Consider the following 17,698-nt stretch of genomic DNA (forward strand, 5'->3'; position numbering starts at 1 on the left):
AGCTCTGCAGTTCAGCAACATTTACATGCATGGGGTGGGAGACTCTGTCCATCAGAGATGTTATTTTGGCCAGAGTCCTTCTGTCTCCCACCACCTGAACTGTGTCCAGGGTGCATCCTGATGAGTTTATCCAACCTCTTCCTCTCAGCTGTCAATAAACTGCTGCTCCAACATACAACACTGTAAAAAATGACAGATGCCACCACAGAGTCATAGGTCTTTAAAAGCGCTCCCTGTACTCCAAATGACCTCAGCCACCTCAGCAGGTAGAGTCTGCTCTGACTCTTCCCGTGAAGAGCATTAGTGTTGCGGCTCCAGTCCAGTTTATTATTCAGGTGAACACCCAGGTACTTGTAAGAATCCACTATCTCAATGTCCACTCCCTAGATGTTCACTGGTGTCAGTGTGGTGGGTCTGCGTCTTCAGAAGTCCACCACCAACTCCTTGGTTTTCCCGGCGTTGATCAGCAGGTGGTTCTGCTGACACCAGTCAACAAAGTCCAGAGTCCACCGTCTGTACTCTGAGTCGTCCTCACCTGTGATGAGGCCGACTATGGCAGAGTTGTCAGAGAATTTCTGTTGGTGGCAGCGTGGGGAGTTGATGGAGAAGTCTGCAGTGTAGAGGGTGAAGAGGAACGGTGCCAGGACAGTTCCCTGTGGTGCCCCCGTACTGCAGACCAATGTATCAGAGACACAGCCCTGTGTCCTCATATACTGTGTGCGTTCTGTGAGGTAGTCCAGTATCCACTGGGACATGTGGTGGTCCACTCCCGATAGCTCCAGCTTGTCCCTCAGAAGTCATGGCTGGAGGGTGTTGAAAGCACTGGAGAAATCAAAGAACATGATCCTCACAGTGCTCCCAGGCTTCTCCAGGTGAGTCAGAGCTCGGTGCAGGTGGTAGATGATGGCATCCTCCACCCTGATGCCAGGCTGGTAAGCAAACTGTAGTGGATCCAATGAAGACCTCACCAGGGGGCGCAGATGGTGTAGAACCAACCACTCGAGGGTCTTCATCAGATGTGATGTCAGGGCTACCGGCCTGTAGCTGCTGACGTCCTTAGGATGGGAGGTCTTTGGTACCGGTACCACACAGGAGGTCTTCCACAGCTGTGGCACTTTCCCCAGTGACAGGCTCAGGTTGAACAGATAACCTAGGATGCCACACAGTTCATCTGCGCAGCATCTCAGGAGCCTGGAGCTGATGCCATCTGGACCTGCAGTCTTGTGAAGCTCATTCTTCACTTGAAGTGCTGAGATGGAAAGGGGGTATTTCAGGGGGGTGGGGTGTATGTTGGAGTTCACAGAAGGCGGGGGTGGTGTGATGGCTGCGAGCTGAGAGGTGTGAAGTCTTGAGATGAAAGACAGGCAGTTCCTGAAGATGAGGGAGATTGCAGCAAGGGGAGGGGTGGTTGATCAAACCTATTAAAGTATTTATTTAGGTCATTCACCCACCCCAAGTCTCCTGCAGCCTCGGTGGTTGATTTTTGTCCTGAGATTGTCTTCAGGCTGTTCCAAACCCCTCTGATGTTGTCCTGTTGCAGCTGCTCTTCCATCTTCCTCCTGTAGTTTTCCTTCCCTTGCCTTATCTTCCATTTCAGCTTCTTCTGGACGGCTCTTAGCTCCTGTTTGTCTCCAGATCTAAAGACTCTCTTCTTCTCCTTGAGGAGAGCCTTAATTTCAGGATATACCCATGGCTTGTTGTTAGAAAAACACCGTACCTTTATGATGGGTACGCGGTTGTCCACACAAAAGTTCATGTATTCCGTAATGCAGTCTGTGATGCTGTTGAGGTCATGCTCCAAAGGCCTGCAGAGGTTGTCCCACACAGTAGAATGGAAACATTCCCTCAGGGCCTCTTCAGTCTCTGCTGACCATTTCCTAACTGTGTGTTTCACAACCTGTTGTCTGTGTGCTAGAGGTTTATACACAGGCTGGAGATGAACCAGGTTGTGATCTGAGCCCACCAGGGGAGGAAAAGGTGATGAGCTGTATGCCTCCTTGGTGTTGGCATACAGTAAGTCCAATGTTTTATTGTCTCTGGTGTGGCAGGTGACATACTGGGTGAAGGTGGGGAGAGTGGAGGACAAGGAGATGTGAGTAAAGTCCCCAGAAATCAGGAAAAGGGCCTGAGGGTGCTGTGTTTGGAGTCTGCTGGTTACAGTGTGCAGGACCTCACAGGCTGCTGCAGCGTTAGCAGAGGGCAGGACATACACAGCTATCATAATGATGTGTGTAAACTCTCGCGGTAAATAGTACGGTCTCATGCTAACCGCTAACAGCTCAATGTCCTTACAGCATAGCGTCTCTTTGTTAGATAACTCCCCAGAGTTATAGCATCTATCGTTCACAAACACAGCCAGACCCCTTCCTCTCTTCTTACCACTCTCCGTTGTTCTGTCTGCCCGGATCAGATGGAAACCATCTATGTTTATGTGTGAGTCTGGAGTTAGCGTGGTTAGTCAAAACTCTGTGAAGCACATTCCCTGTAGCTGCTCTGATGTCGGGTTAGAGCCCCAGTTTTTTGGGGCGTGATCTCACATTCCCTATAATAATAGATGGAATCGCTGGCTGGTACCTCCTAACCTTACTGTGATCCTGGCCCGATCCTGGCCCAAGTGCTGCGTCTCTTCCTCCTCACCTCGCGGGGGATGTTGGCTCGCTCGGTGGTAGGCAGAACAGCGGAGGCCCTGAGGGCTAACAGCTGATCCCTGCTGTAAACAATAGGTGGTTGGACCTCCACGCGCTCTCCGGACACAGATGCTGTAAAAAAAATGTGATAAAAAACACGATTGTCCATAAAATTCTGAGCTCCATTGTGGAGTAGTACAGCCCTCAATAAAAAAAAACAAGAACAAGAAACACAATAACAACAAAAGAAGAAAAAAAAGGACTCGGTCAGGTCGGAGCTGCTGATACTGGCTGCCAACTCGGAGCGGCGCCGGAAGTAAGTAAGGGATACAGTAAGGGGTGCAAGTATTAGAAAGCAGGCAGTTTGAAAACCACCATGTTGTAAAAGCATGCTCAATTAAGATAGAAAGTGTCAGTGTTTAGGTGACTTGAAGATATCATGGCATCGGAGGCCTATATTAAACTTACTTATTTCTGCAGTGGAACGAAGTATCACTCAGAGCTTCGATGTGTCACTGTGACTGTTGCAAACGGTGAGTAGAGCCCTTCACCAATCAGCCACATTTTAAATTTTATTTACTGAATCAGTGTAACTGAGTTATAACATCTATTTCTGACTGTTTATAGGACTAGTAATAACCACAACAACTACCACCAGTACTCCAACTACTGTACCTGCAACAACTACTACCAGTACTCCAACTACTGTACCTGCAACAACTACTACCAGTACTCCAACTACTGAACCTGCAACAACTACTAACAGTACTCCAACTACTGTACCTGCTACAACTACTACCAGTATTCCAACTACTGTACCTGCAACAACTACTACCAGTTCTCCAACTACTGTACCTGCAACAACTACTACCAATACCCCAACTACTGTACCTGCAACAACTACTACCAGTACTCCAACTACTGAACCTGCAACAACTACTACCAGTACTCCAACTACTGTACCTGCAACAACTACTACCAGTACTCCAACTACTGTACCTGCAACAACTACTACCAGTATTCAAACTACTGTACCTGGAACAACTACTACCAGTACTCCAACTACTGTACCTGCAACAACTACTACCAGTACTCCAACTACTGAACCTGCAACAACTACTACCAGTACTCCAACTACTGTACCTGCAACAACTACTACCAGTATTCCAACTACTGTACCTGGAACAACTACTACCAGTACTCCAACTACTGTACCTGCAACAACTACTACCAGTACTCCAACTACTGAACCTGCAACAACTACTAACAGTACTCCAACTACTGTACCTGCTACAACTACTACCAGTATTCCAACTACTGTACCTGCAACAACTACTACCAGTACTCCAACTACTGAACCTGCAACAACTACTACCAGTATTCCAACTACTGTACCTGGAACAACTACTACCAGTACTCCAACTACTGAACCTGCAACAACTACTACCAGTACTCCAACTACTGTACCTGCAACAACTACTACCAGTACTCCAACTACTGTATTTGCAACAACTACTACCAGTACTCCAACTACTGAACCTGCAACAACTACTACCAGTACTCCAACTACTGAACCGGCAACTACTACTACCAGTACTCCAACTACTGTACCTGCAACAACTACTACCAGTACTCCAACTACTGAACCTGCAACAACTACTACCAGTATTCCAACTACTGTACCTGGAACAACTACTACCAGTACTCCAACTACTGAACTTGCAACAACTACTACCAGTACTCCAACTACTGTACTTGCAACAACTACTACCAGTACTCCAACTACTGTATCTGCAACAACTACTACCAGTTCTCCAACTACTGTACCTGCAACAACTACTACCAATACCCCAACTACTGTACCTGCAACAACTACTACCAATACTCCAACTACTGAACCTGCAACAACTACTACCAGTACTCCAACTACTGTACCTGCAACAACTACTACCAGTACTCCAACTACTGTACCTGCAACAACTACTACCAGTATTCAAACTACTGTACCTGGAACAACTACTACCAGTACTCCAACTACTGTACCTGCAACAACTACTACCAGTACTCCAACTACTGAACCTGCAACAACTACTACCAGTACTCCAACTACTGTACCTGCAACAACTACTACCAGTATTCCAACTACTGAACCTGCAACAACTACTACCAGTACTCCAACTACTGTACCTGCAACAACTACTACCAGTACTCCAACTACTGTACCTGCAACAACTACTACCAGTATTCAAACTACTGTACCTGGAACAACTACTACCAGTACTCCAACTACTGTACCTGCAACAACTACTACCAGTACTCCAACTACTGAACCTGCAACAACTACTACCAGTACTCCAACTACTGTACCTGCAACAACTACTACCAGTATTCCAACTACTGTACCTGGAACAACTACTACCAGTACTCCAACTACTGTACCTGCAACAACTACTACCAGTACTCCAACTACTGAACCTGCAACAACTACTACCAGTACTCCAACTACTGTACCTGCAACAACTACTACCAGTATTCCAACTACTGTACCTGGAACAACTACTACCAGTACTCCAACTACTGTACCTGCAACAACTACTACCAGTACTCCAACTACTGAACCTGCAACAACTACTAACAGTACTCCAACTACTGTACCTGCTACAACTACTACCAGTATTCCAACTACTGTACCTGCAACAACTACTACCAGTTCTCCAACTACTGTACCTGCAACAACTACTACCAATACCCCAACTACTGTACCTGCAACAACTACTACCAGTACTCCAACTACTGAACCTGCAACAACTACTACCAGTACTCCAACTACTGTACCTGCAACAACTACTACCAGTACTCCAACTACTGTACCTGCAACAACTACTACCAGTATTCAAACTACTGTACCTGGAACAACTACTACCAGTACTCCAACTACTGTACCTGCAACAACTACTACCAGTACTCCAACTACTGAACCTGCAACAACTACTACCAGTACTCCAACTACTGTACCTGCAACAACTACTACCAGTATTCCAACTACTGTACCTGGAACAACTACTACCAGTACTCCAACTACTGTACCTGCAACAACTACTACCAGTACTCCAACTACTGAACCTGCAACAACTACTAACAGTACTCCAACTACTGTACCTGCTACAACTACTACCAGTATTCCAACTACTGTACCTGCAACAACTACTACCAGTACTCCAACTACTGAACCTGCAACAACTACTACCAGTATTCCAACTACTGTACCTGGAACAACTACTACCAGTACTCCAACTACTGAACCTGCAACAACTACTACCAGTACTCCAACTACTGTACCTGCAACAACTACTACCAGTACTCCAACTACTGTATTTGCAACAACTACTACCAGTACTCCAACTACTGAACCTGCAACAACTACTACCAGTACTCCAACTACTGAACCGGCAACTACTACTACCAGTACTCCAACTACTGTACCTGCAACAACTACTACCAGTACTCCAACTACTGAACCTGCAACAACTACTACCAGTACTCCAACTACTAAACCGGCAACTACTACTACCAGTACTCCAGCTACTGAACCTGCAACAACTACTACCAGTACTCCAGCTACTGAACCTGCAACAACTACTACCAATACTCCAAGCACAACTCTTCCTATATCAACTACACCCAGTGAACCATCTTGTGAGTATGAATAAAATGAGGTGATGTTCATAGAGTTACTCTGTCTCAGTGTAACAATTATTAAGCTCACCTTAATTCATGTCTATTGATTGTTGGTCACACCAAAACAGTAAAATTCACGTCAGTTTTATATCACTCATTTGTAAATCCAGCAAAATAATTTTGAGATATGCTGAGTGAATTTTGTAGCACTGACAGACACTAACTGCATACAAAATCCAAAGACCAAAATAAAGGCATGAGCTGATTAGAGGTGATTTTCACCAGGCCACAAAAGCATAATGGTTGTCTTTGCAATCAACAGTGTCAATTAGTTAATAAACTTAAGATCAGCAAAGTAAGAAATATACAATCACAATCAAAATGCCAGCAGGAAGTAAATCGATTATTAAGTAAAGCTAACTAAGCCTTGGTGGATGAACACAGGCTCGTTCAACAACAAACACAAAACAAATTTGGTTGATATAAAAGTCTTTAAAGTGTGCACCTATTTAAAGAAAGAGACACGGATTGATTTTACATTGTCACATTCTCGAGTTATTAAGCCATTTGTGTTTAATGCGTCATGGAGGACAACATGCAAGACACAATCTCTCATTACTAACACAAAATAGAAAAAAAATATTTGGTCTGAATTAAAAAAATATCAACAGAATTGCTTGGAAACGTTGATAAATGCAACTACTTGCAGTAACTTTAGCGCAAAGTGATTTCTATTGACTTCTAACATGTTGCATTCTTGTGTTTAGATGTTGCAGTTTTTCAAATTAAGATGACCTCTTTGGTGGACTTGTCTAAAATTGATAGAGATACCTTCCTTACACAGGTAAGTATATTTTTATTTATTCAGAAATTATATCAGAGCGTCAAACAACTGCACCATATGAACTGTAAGGAAAAAGTTTATCGACAACAAATTACAGGGAATGCACCCATTATCACCACTGACTCATAAGGATAAAGGGAATGAGGGCAGGCTCCTTATTACACTAACATGTTAAACCTACAGGAGCCGATCTCTCAAGAAAACCATGACATGACAACTTCATGACATGAAGCTCCAGGTGCACAGTTTTTCTGCTGATGTGCCCCAGAATCTGGCAACCCTCATCTGTAACGTTATGTGGTCTGACACTTTGTGACTGAGTTGCTGTGATTCTTAACAACTTCCACTCTGTAATGATAACACTTACAGTTGATCATGGAATATGTAGGAGGGACGAAATTGATTGACTTGTTGCAGCAGTGGCGTCTCATTATAGTGAGTGAGTGTGTGTGTGTGTGTGTGTGTGTGTGTGTGTGGTAGATGCTAGGATGCAAGTAAACAAACATACGCAACCAAATTCCTCTCCGAAACTGTTGCATACAAAACTGCTATCATAATTTAAAGAAATTTCCTTTTCATTGGACAGAGGATCCCTTTGGGTGAGCATGTCTAATATCCCACTCTGAGAAATGACTGTATGGGGCCATACTATGAACTGAATAATCATCCTAATTTACTCCACAGTGTTCACACATGATAGACATGCACAACCACAAAAGTACATATTTCAACATAAAAATAGTTTCTGTGAGCAGAGTTTTGTAAAACCTTTGCTGCTTCTTTCTTACATTTAAAAAAGAAATCAGTGATCATATCTCTCGCTCTTCTTTTTTTCTCTCTGTAGATCAAAAATTTGCTTATATCCAAAGGGCTGCCCCAACACATGATCATCCGACTCATAAGCAGCAAACCACAGATTGGTGGAACTGCAGCGCCCTCTACTGGCACAACATGAACATCTACTGACAGCTTCAAGAGCTTTTTCATTTCAGCTGCTGTTATTTAACACACATTTTTAATAATTAAGTTCACTTCTCAAGAGCAGCTTTTAAAAGCAACACGTTAGCCTGACTCTCCAGTGCTATAATCTAAAATGAATTAATTTGTGCTTAGAAATTGTTAGATTACATGTTATTTTTGGTGTGACTATCCTTAGTCTAGAACCGATACACTGATTATCCACAACTGGAAAACACGAAGAACAGCTCAGATAAAATAATTATAGTGGAAGATTTTAACATTAATTGATGTTGATAATGACAACCTCACTTTCTGAAAACTGTTAAATATCCCAATTCTTTGATCTTTGGGCTGAAGGAAGAACAACACTTGGTGTATAAGTGCTCAATCAACAATCTCTTTATTCCATACAATTCTCATTATTTCATACAACACTTTGAGCATAAATGGCTGGATGGGAGATGTGGACAGGAGGGTGTCTGCCAGATCTTGAATGTCTGACCGTTTCTCACATTCTTATAGCTTCAGCCCCCCTCCAAAGTCATAAAACCTAAACTTCCACATTCTTTCTCTCTCAGTGAGCCTAAGTTATGACCTTGGCTTCCTGTGCAGTATGTTCTGTTCTTTCTAATCAGACAAATAAAGCCATGATCCTCTGAAAACATTATTTCTTATAAATCAGCAGTATAATGCATCATAAAACAGTGTAATGATTTCACAATCTTTAATCCAAGGCATAATGTGGCCTATAGCCATATAATGATTCAACAATTCTTCGATTAGAAGTACAAGGTGGCATAAGATAGTATAATAATCTCACAAAATACTGTAACAAAATTTAGGCAAGTGCTTCCTCCTTTGTTACCTTCTTCAATGCCATGTGTTAACACGTGTTACTCTGTAAAAAAGAAAAAAAAAAGACCCTCCCCAAAGCTACTCATCTGCTCATCACTGTTAGAAGAAAGTAGCCAGCTGAATGACATTTATAACAAAAAGGCAGAATATGCCTTATTTAGGCTTAAAACAAAATTTTATGAAGGTGGCAAAAAGAATGGTAGACTATTGGCAAGGCAACTGAAGCAGCAAGATAATTTAAATAATATATCTATGATTAAGAAAGACAGCCAAGTGGTAACCTCATCAAAAGAAATAAATTCAATTTTCAAATCATTTTATCAAGATTTGTATACCTCTGCTGGTGCACTTAATGAGGGGGAGGTTAAGACATTTTTTTTCAGGTCTACAATTACCTACTCTTTCTGAGGAACAGAAAACAAGACTGGATGCGCCTATAACTGAAGAAGAGGTCAGAGCTGCGATCTCATCAATGAAAAATGGGAACTCGCCAGGCTTGGATGTCTTCCCGATTGAGTATTATAAGAATTCTATTGATATTTTAGCTCCAGTCTTGCATAAAGTTTACCTTGAGGCATTAGAAATAGGTTCCTTACCGAGTACATTTAATGAGGCACTAATCTCCCTCATTCCTAAAAAGGATAGGGATCTATCGGACCCATCAAATTACCGGCCAGTAAGCCTTTTAGGCATTGATTGCAAAGTTTTGACGAAGGTTTTGGCCGTCTGCCTGGATCAAATATTACCAGATATCATCAATGTTGATCAGGCTGGTTTTATTGAGAATAGGTCTTCAGGTGATAACATTAGAAGACTTCTTCATCTCATGCACAAAAACAAATCTAGTCTAGTCCCAGATGCGGCCTTCTCGCTGGATGCTGAGAAAGCTTTTGATCAGGTAGAATGGGGCTTCCTTATGACAACCCTTGCAAGGTTCAGGTTTGGGCATGGATTTTGTAATTGGGTCAAAACTGTATATGCAAGTCCAAGGGCAGCAGTTTTGACAAATGGATTGGTGTCAGAGTTTTTCCATCTCACTGGCGGGACCCGGCAGGGGTGTTCTTTGTCCCCGCTGCTTTTCACAATATTTCTGGAACCACTGGCCTTGGCTATTCGAGCTAACAGGGATGTCAGAGGTGTTCATGCAGGGGGTATGGAGCACAAGTTATTTCTATATGCTGATGACATCTTAGCAGTATTAACGGATCCCATGCAGTCTCTACCAGCGCTACTCACATGTGTTGAGTCATTTTCAAGATTGTCAGGTTATAAGATAAACTGGTACAAATCGGAAGGCATGCCACTATCAGCATCATGTCATTCTAGATGCATTACTCCATTCAATTTTAAGTATTTACCTTCAGATATGAAGTATTTAGGAATATTATTAAAACCCAAACTGGATTATATTATGCTTTCAAATATGGAACCTCTCCTCCTAAAGATAAAAACAAATCCGGATAAATGGGGTAAATTGAATCTTACACTATGGGTTAAGATTAAAATGATGGTGGCCCCACAGTTCAATTATGTTTCCATGATGTTACCTGTAAGAATTCCTTTACACATATTTAGTCAATTTGAGAAGTTAATTAAAGATTTTTTGTGGAATAACAAGAAGCCAAGAGTGAATATAAAGAAAATGTGGGCCTCTAAAGACATTGGGGGAATGGCCCTCCCAAATGTGAAGTTGTATAATTTAGCTTTTGAAATGTCAAGACTGGCCAAGCACTGGACAGGTTTGGACTCTGAGCTGAGCTGGATGAAGATCGAACAGGAACTAGTGAGCCCTTTTACACCCTTGCATGTTCTCTCACAGGGCTCAGCAATTAATGGACAAGACTTTCATAATAACCCAGTGCTCGGGTGTTCTAAAGCTGTCTGGGTAGAGGTGCACAAGATGTGTGGAGCATCTCATTTAAGACAACCTTATACCTCGCTATGGAACAACACCGCTGTACAGATTGGGCGAAAAATAGTGTTCTGGAAGGAATGGCTTGTCAAAGGCATACACAGGATAAGTGATCTTTACTCAGGGGGAGTGTTTATGTCATTCGCTGAAATAACCCAAAAATATGGTTTGATAAGAGAAAATAATTTTTGGAAATATTTACAAATAAGGGATTGTATTACCAAAGGAAAATTTACTCAAAGCTCAAATATGGTGGTGGAGTTTTTAGAATTGTCCAGTACAGCACATAGAGCAGCTGTTTTCTACAAACTGTTTAACAATCCAAAAAAAGAGATATGTGAAAACTTGAGGATTATATGGCAGAGAGATTTGAGTTGTGCAATTTCTAAAGAAGACTGGTGTAGAATTTTTTCATTCTCTGATAAATATATAAGAGAGGCCAGGGGTAAATTTACTCAGTACAAATTAATACACAGATGGTACTTCACTCCGTCCAAACTTTATAGAATGGGAATCAGTCCCAGTAATATATGCTGGAAATGTAGTTCAGATCCAGAGACATTTATGCATGCTATTTGGGAATGTGGAAAAGTTTATCTCTTTTGGCAAAAAGTATTGGACAAAATAGGAAGGTGGATTGGTTTGATAATACCCTTGTCACCAAGACTGTGCTTATTAGGGGATCGGTCGGTGTTACCTGGGGTTTCAAAATATGACTTTGCGGTTATAAAGGTGGGGGTGATTGCAGCGGCTCGAGTTATTCTCAGTGTATGGAAGGAACCATCTCCTCCAGAATATAATAGGTGGAAAGAAAATATGCTGAAAATGGTGTCGTATGAAAAATTCTTGGCTAGGATTAATGATGATAGGGAGGGTTTTGACAAATCATCGGGACGTGTTTTTGGCTGAGATGGTTGGAATTTATTTGGTTAGGGCAATTATCTTTAGTTAAATTTTATGCTTGCTGCGTTGTATGTTTGTGTAGGCACTCAGTAATGGAATGACTTAAGAATTTGATTTTATTGTCCTTTTTTTGTGGGTGTCCCGATAGTTAGTAAGTATTGAAAATAGACCCAAAATACAAAGGTGAATTAACCATGGGATTGGAAACTGTCTTTTCTTTTTTCTTTTCTGTTGTTGTTTTGTATATTGTTTTGTTTATGTTTTCATGTGGTTAAATGTTAAAAAAAATAAAGACTTCAATTACAAAAAAAAAAAAGAAGAAGAAGAAAGTAGGACCAAGCCTCGGTAGGCTCAACAGAGCTCTGACAGCGAAAATCTCTGTTTAAAAAGTTGCTGCTTCATGCATATTTGAATTGTAACATTAACTTTCCAAAACTGCAGGTATTGACTTTGTTGTGTGGAGGGAAAGTCTGAGATGCAAAAACATGATGATATGATAAGAAGTTGTATTTTAAGTAGTGTATATATTATATTATATTAGAAATAAATTAGTTGTTGTTATTGAGGTTTATATTGGTAAAGAAGCTGAATAATGATATTATTAACTATATTAACTGATAATTTATGGTAAAGGGTGGGATTAAATAAGTGTGCACTTCTTTCCACTACTTTTTGATATGTAACCAAATCATGTGTAATAAATTACAATCTAGCCACATAACAGCTCTGTTAATGTTGATTCTTTGTAAGTAATTGTTTATTTTTAAAGCCAGTTAATGTACGTAAACTCCAGCATTTAGCCAGTCTACCTTTCAACTTCATCTTCTCTGGCATGTCCGGACAGCTTCCAGCATGGCTGCTGTTTTCAGGTCTCTCCTAAGATGTTCCAATATGACTACTATACTACTAGAGAATCATGAGGCGTATCAGAGAAAACATTCAGAGGAAGATGTGATCTATGGTGTGTACAAGTCTGCCATACTGAAAGTTTTTTTCTCACCACCTGGACCACTCAGCAGATTTACCTTCCCATAACTTTTTCTACGTTCCTATATTTTATCACTTTTACACACAGGAGGAAAGCTGTTGCTTGGACAATCAGGCACAATGGGACTTCTACCAACAATAGCAGCTGAATTGAAAACAGCCAATCGGTGTGCAAAAAGACAGGAAGATTGGCCAAATTTAAATCAGATGAGTTTTCTGAGTTCCTGGAACTTTTGATGATGTCTCTTATAGTAACACATGTCTTGTCTTGTTGAATTTTATATGTGTGTCCCTAACTACAGATAGAGTATTGTGCCATTAATGCAAAGAGGAAATTTGTATGCATCAAGAAATTTCTATGCTTTGGTACTTGATATTTACCATAGGTATATTTTGTCAGACCTGCATCTTCTATCACCAGTATATTTCCACCTTTAGAAATGTAATTGTAATTGTGCAAACATCTCTGCAGAGAAAACGGATAACATCTGCAGGTACATTTAGGCCTTGCAAAGCCTGTAAGCCAACAGGCAGGTTTATAATTAGAAAAATGCAAATAATTTGTAAAATATGCTGTCACACAATTAATTCTACAAAATTGCCCATAACTGAGTCTCTGCATTATGTGTGTCTAACTGGGTGTCTAACACTGACACCCAGTGGATCGTCTCTAATGTAAGGATGGTTTCTACAACACATTGCATCTAAATTCCTGCATCTCATTGTTCCTTTTTCCTTTTTGAAATCAACGATATACCGGACTGAGCCTGACAGAAGACGTTACTGTAGCTCTCTGAAGCAGTGAGGTGCAGATTGTTGAAGCTCTAGTGCCCTCTACTGTTACATCATGTGTTAGAACATGAACTTCCTTGCCTGATCAGGAAAACCAGAAAATCTATATAAATATTTCTACCTTTTTCAAGAATGATCAGATTGAGTAAGTAAAATATAAATTTGTTAGGTTGAAAGTATTATGTAACAATATACTTCTCATTCTGTTCATTGTTTTTTTGGTTTGTTCCCCCCCCCCCCCCCCCCCCCCCCCAGTAATTTTAATGGATGTTTAACGACTATAATAATGTTTAATGTCTTTTTTCCATTAGATTTATGATTTTAACATAATGTTTTATTGAGTTTCTAAAATTTTATTAATGTAGTAACTCCTATCTCTTATGTTCTAAGAGAAAAACATGAAATCATAATAAAATGTTTTTTGTTTTTACACTATTGTTGTTTTTGACTTCACTGATTGGAATACATAATTGGACATGCAGGCATTTATTGTGAAATTACTCATACTAATATTAATTTTAGTAATACTAATAAGACTAAACCCATAACTGTGTAATACTATTAATGAAGTGTAACTTCAGTAATATCAGTAATGGAGGCATAGTATTGATTGATTAAGTTGAATGAAGTATGAAGGATCTTTGATACCCTTCCTCCATTAGCGTACGGTGACCTTTACAGAAAGGCAAGCAGAGACGTACTGTTTGTGCTGCCTGTATGCACTTTACATGGGCATCTTCACCTTTCAATTCAATTCAACTCAATTTTATTTATACAGCACCAAATCACAAATCACAACAACAGTCTTCTCAAGGCGTTTTATATTGTAAGGTCAACACGTTCTTACTCCCACAGCGTAACATACTACACTATGTGACAAATCGTTGGTATGTTACGCTTTTGGCCACCCAACATGTTTCTATGTTACACATTCAGGAACAGGAGGAAACACGAGAACCATTCTTTAAATATTGCTATTCGTTGTCTTAGTTCTCTTGATGGTTTTCTGTTTATGTTTATGTCATTTTCATAGTTCTTGCCCTTGGTTTCCATCACCTTGCCTTTCCCATGTTCCTTGCTTTTCATCCAGTCACTCACGTCTCAGGGTCTGTCTTGCATTTCCTGTTTTACTTTGACAGTCTGTGTCCTGTGTCAGTGTATTCTGTTTTGCTCCATCCCTGTCTCATCATGTCTGTTTAGTCACAGCTGTGTTTCCCACCTGTTTGCCATTTCCTCATTACCCTCTGTGTGCATATATAGAGTGTGTGTTTCCTTCTGTCTTTTGTTGGATCGTCTGCTTGTCTTCACTTGTTTATCAACCCCCGCATGCCATGTTTGCAGGTTCTCATGTTTACCTTCTTCCACTGTAGGTTTTTGTCAGGTTTTTTTCTGTTCCGCTTTGCTAGCTGTTTTTGAAGTGTTTTCATTTAGCCAAAAATAAAGGCCTGTCTTCAGTTTATCCTCCATAAGTTATCCTTCAGTTTATAAGGGCCCTCATTCTCCCTTTTCTGGCTTGCCTTGCAAACCTTAACACCATTTTAAACATGCCAAGGTAACTCCTCTATTAAAGAAACAGAATCTTCATGCCAGCTTCACTGGTAATTATTGGCCTATTTCAAAAATGCCATTCATAAGCAAATTATTAGAATTTTTTTTTAGAAAATCAGTTCAGATCTTTACCATGCAGATTAGAGAGTTTTTACCCTTTTCAGTCTGGCTTTCAAAAGTACTGCTCCACTTGAAGGTCTACTATGATCTTTTAATTACTTCTGATGCAGAAAATTATTCTTTATTCGTTTTTGCTTGGTCTGAGTCCAGCCTTTGATACCATTGACCACAAAATTGTACTTAAAAGGATTGAGGTTTTGTCTGGTATATTTGCTGTTTTTCTTAATTATCTAATAGGATCTTCTCTGTTAGAACAAGCAAGCTCTCCTCTAACATTGCCTCCCTAACCTGTGGGGTTACACAGGGTTCAGTTTCGGGTCCATTATTACTTTCTTTCTACATGGTTCCTTTAGCTGGCATTATTTTCACATATATCCTTTTTTTTTAAAAATATATATATATATAATTTCTGTGTCGACTGACATATACAGCTGACATTCAGTTGTATATGTCTTTTATGCCTCATCTGCTGGATAGGTTGTTTACCTCAGTCCACTGTTTAACTCAGGTTACCAGTTGGCTCTCTAGCAATAAATAAACACCAACATGACTTAGGTTCTTACTTCTTTTTGTCCAACTGCTGAGTCAAACATTAGAAACCTTGTTGTAATGTGGTCCTTCTCTGGGCTTCGACTTGCTTGTAAAATCTTTATATCATTCCTGTTTCTTTCATTTAAGTTCTTTGGGTTTTCTAAGTTCATTTGTTAATTATTTCCCCTTGTGTTTTCAACCCCTGTGTCAAGTCTCCCTTGTCCTTTGTGTTTCACGTCTGCATGTCTTTTGTTGTCAAGTTCATGTTGTCATGTCTCCTTTGCATTATGTTTCTTGTTTTATTTTGAAGATGTCCTTTGTTAGTGTGTCAGCTGTTTCCCCATGTGTTTTCACTTCCCTTGATTGCCTCCTGTGTATTTAGTCTGTGTGTTTTCAGAAATTCCTTGTCGTTTTGTTCAACCACAGTCTGCCAGGGCAAACTGTGTGAAGTGCGAAGAGTGGATCCAGGTGCGGACATATTAAAACTCAACATTAACTAAGGGTTAGCTGTTTATTAAGGCAGACGAAATTGTACAAAAATAAAATGCCAAAAACAATGCAAAACTAAACAATAGCATAAACTGGGTAAACTAGAAAGGAAACATAAACCATTAAAAAACCCGGTGAACAGAAAACAAACAAGAAAAACTCTAAACATGGCATAGTGATATGGAAACCTGAAAGCATGACATGGCATGGAAAAACCGCAGATGATTTTTTATTTTTTTTCAAAAAAACATTTTGAAGAATAAAAACCTGTGGGGTCATTTTTGCATCTAAGGGTTAAATGAACTGAAATCAGTAGTGTGATCTCCAGTCTTGATGTAGGGAATGAGAGAACTGACAGCTATTACTTTAATCAGCCTGTCTCAGTTGTTTTAACTCTTAAGTATCACAAAGTAATGTGGTAACATCTGGACTGACGAGTTTACTTGTCAGAATTTTAATCGCTAGTTTAAAGGCAGTTTAAAGGTTGCAGCCATTGCTCTAACACTGTATAAATATAACAGGCCTCAGTGCTGGTTCTAATAGTCTGAGCTGCTTCCAGCTTTATTTGTGAAGAGCACAGCAGCTTATAAAACACCTAGCTAACTCGTACAGCTGCAACATAAAATTTTCACAAGCTAAGATGACCTTAAAATAACGGAGCTACGTGCGGTGATGCGTTAGCTATGTTAGCGCGTTACCCTCAACAGGTGGTCAAACTAAGTAAACAGGCGCACAGTCAGAGGTTGAGCTCACCGTTTCGCTGCAGGGTCCCTTCATTTAGGGGTGGGCGATATAAACGATATACGATAGAAACAATATAAATTTGGCCAACAATAGAGATTTTGACTATATCGCTCTATCGCGATAGCGCATGTTGATGATGTCATCAAGCTGTGCCTGTTTTGGTCGAAAGCATCGCAGCGGCTAAAACCATTATCATCTGCAAATTATGGCGGGCGACAGTCATAGCAAAGAGATGAAGCACTTTTGAAATATGGGGAAAGACAAAAACTGCGCTTCCTCCACTTCCGTAACATTGATTCATTAATGTTGAATTCCCTCGCAGCTGTTCTATTCCCATGTTGTTGCAGTATATTAATAACTAACCTCGTATTGTGGATGAATAATCTCAGTTGTTCTCCTGACTGAAGTTTGGCCCGTGTAGCATCCTGCTATGCAATTGCATTTGTCCCTGACCACCAGAATCCCTCACGTTAACTTTTATCGAGTGGAAAAAAAGTTGGCGTTCATCCTCCAGCTTTACTGTGCTAATGTTATGCTAACATAGCTGTGTCGCTAGCAATCACGTAGCACAACATTATATACCAGGTAGTCCAACTTCAGTAACCCTGCAAACGCCACTGCTGTTTAGTTTTCTGTCTTCATTTATGTTGAAAGTGGTAGCAGAGCTGTACGTTTTAATTAGTTTCAAAAATCTCTCAGTCAGAGCAT

The 17,698-nt window shown here is 40.4% G+C and overlaps 1 protein-coding gene across 3 annotated transcripts in view; it reads left to right on the plus strand.

The window, feature by feature from the left end:
• LOC146522629 (uncharacterized) overlaps nt 1–12,073 on the plus strand; it is a 63,627-nt gene extending 51,554 nt beyond the window's left edge. For all 3 annotated transcript variants that reach the window (XM_085151954.1, XM_085151963.1, XM_085151972.1), the window contains 4 exons: nt 3,108–3,160; nt 3,255–6,323; nt 7,073–7,149; nt 7,994–12,073. In XM_085151954.1, the coding sequence (XP_085008080.1) occupies nt 3,108–3,160; nt 3,255–6,323; nt 7,073–7,149; nt 7,994–8,104 (3,310 nt within the window). In that variant the 3' untranslated portion in view covers nt 8,105–12,073. The remainder of the gene's footprint in view (nt 1–3,107; nt 3,161–3,254; nt 6,324–7,072; nt 7,150–7,993) is intronic.
• The last annotated feature ends 5,625 nt before the right edge of the window (nt 12,074–17,698 follow it).

This window comes from Neolamprologus multifasciatus, chromosome 3 (assembly GCF_963576455.1).
Source record: "Neolamprologus multifasciatus chromosome 3, fNeoMul1.2, whole genome shotgun sequence".
NCBI classification, from domain to species: Eukaryota; Metazoa; Chordata; class Actinopteri; order Cichliformes; family Cichlidae; genus Neolamprologus; species Neolamprologus multifasciatus.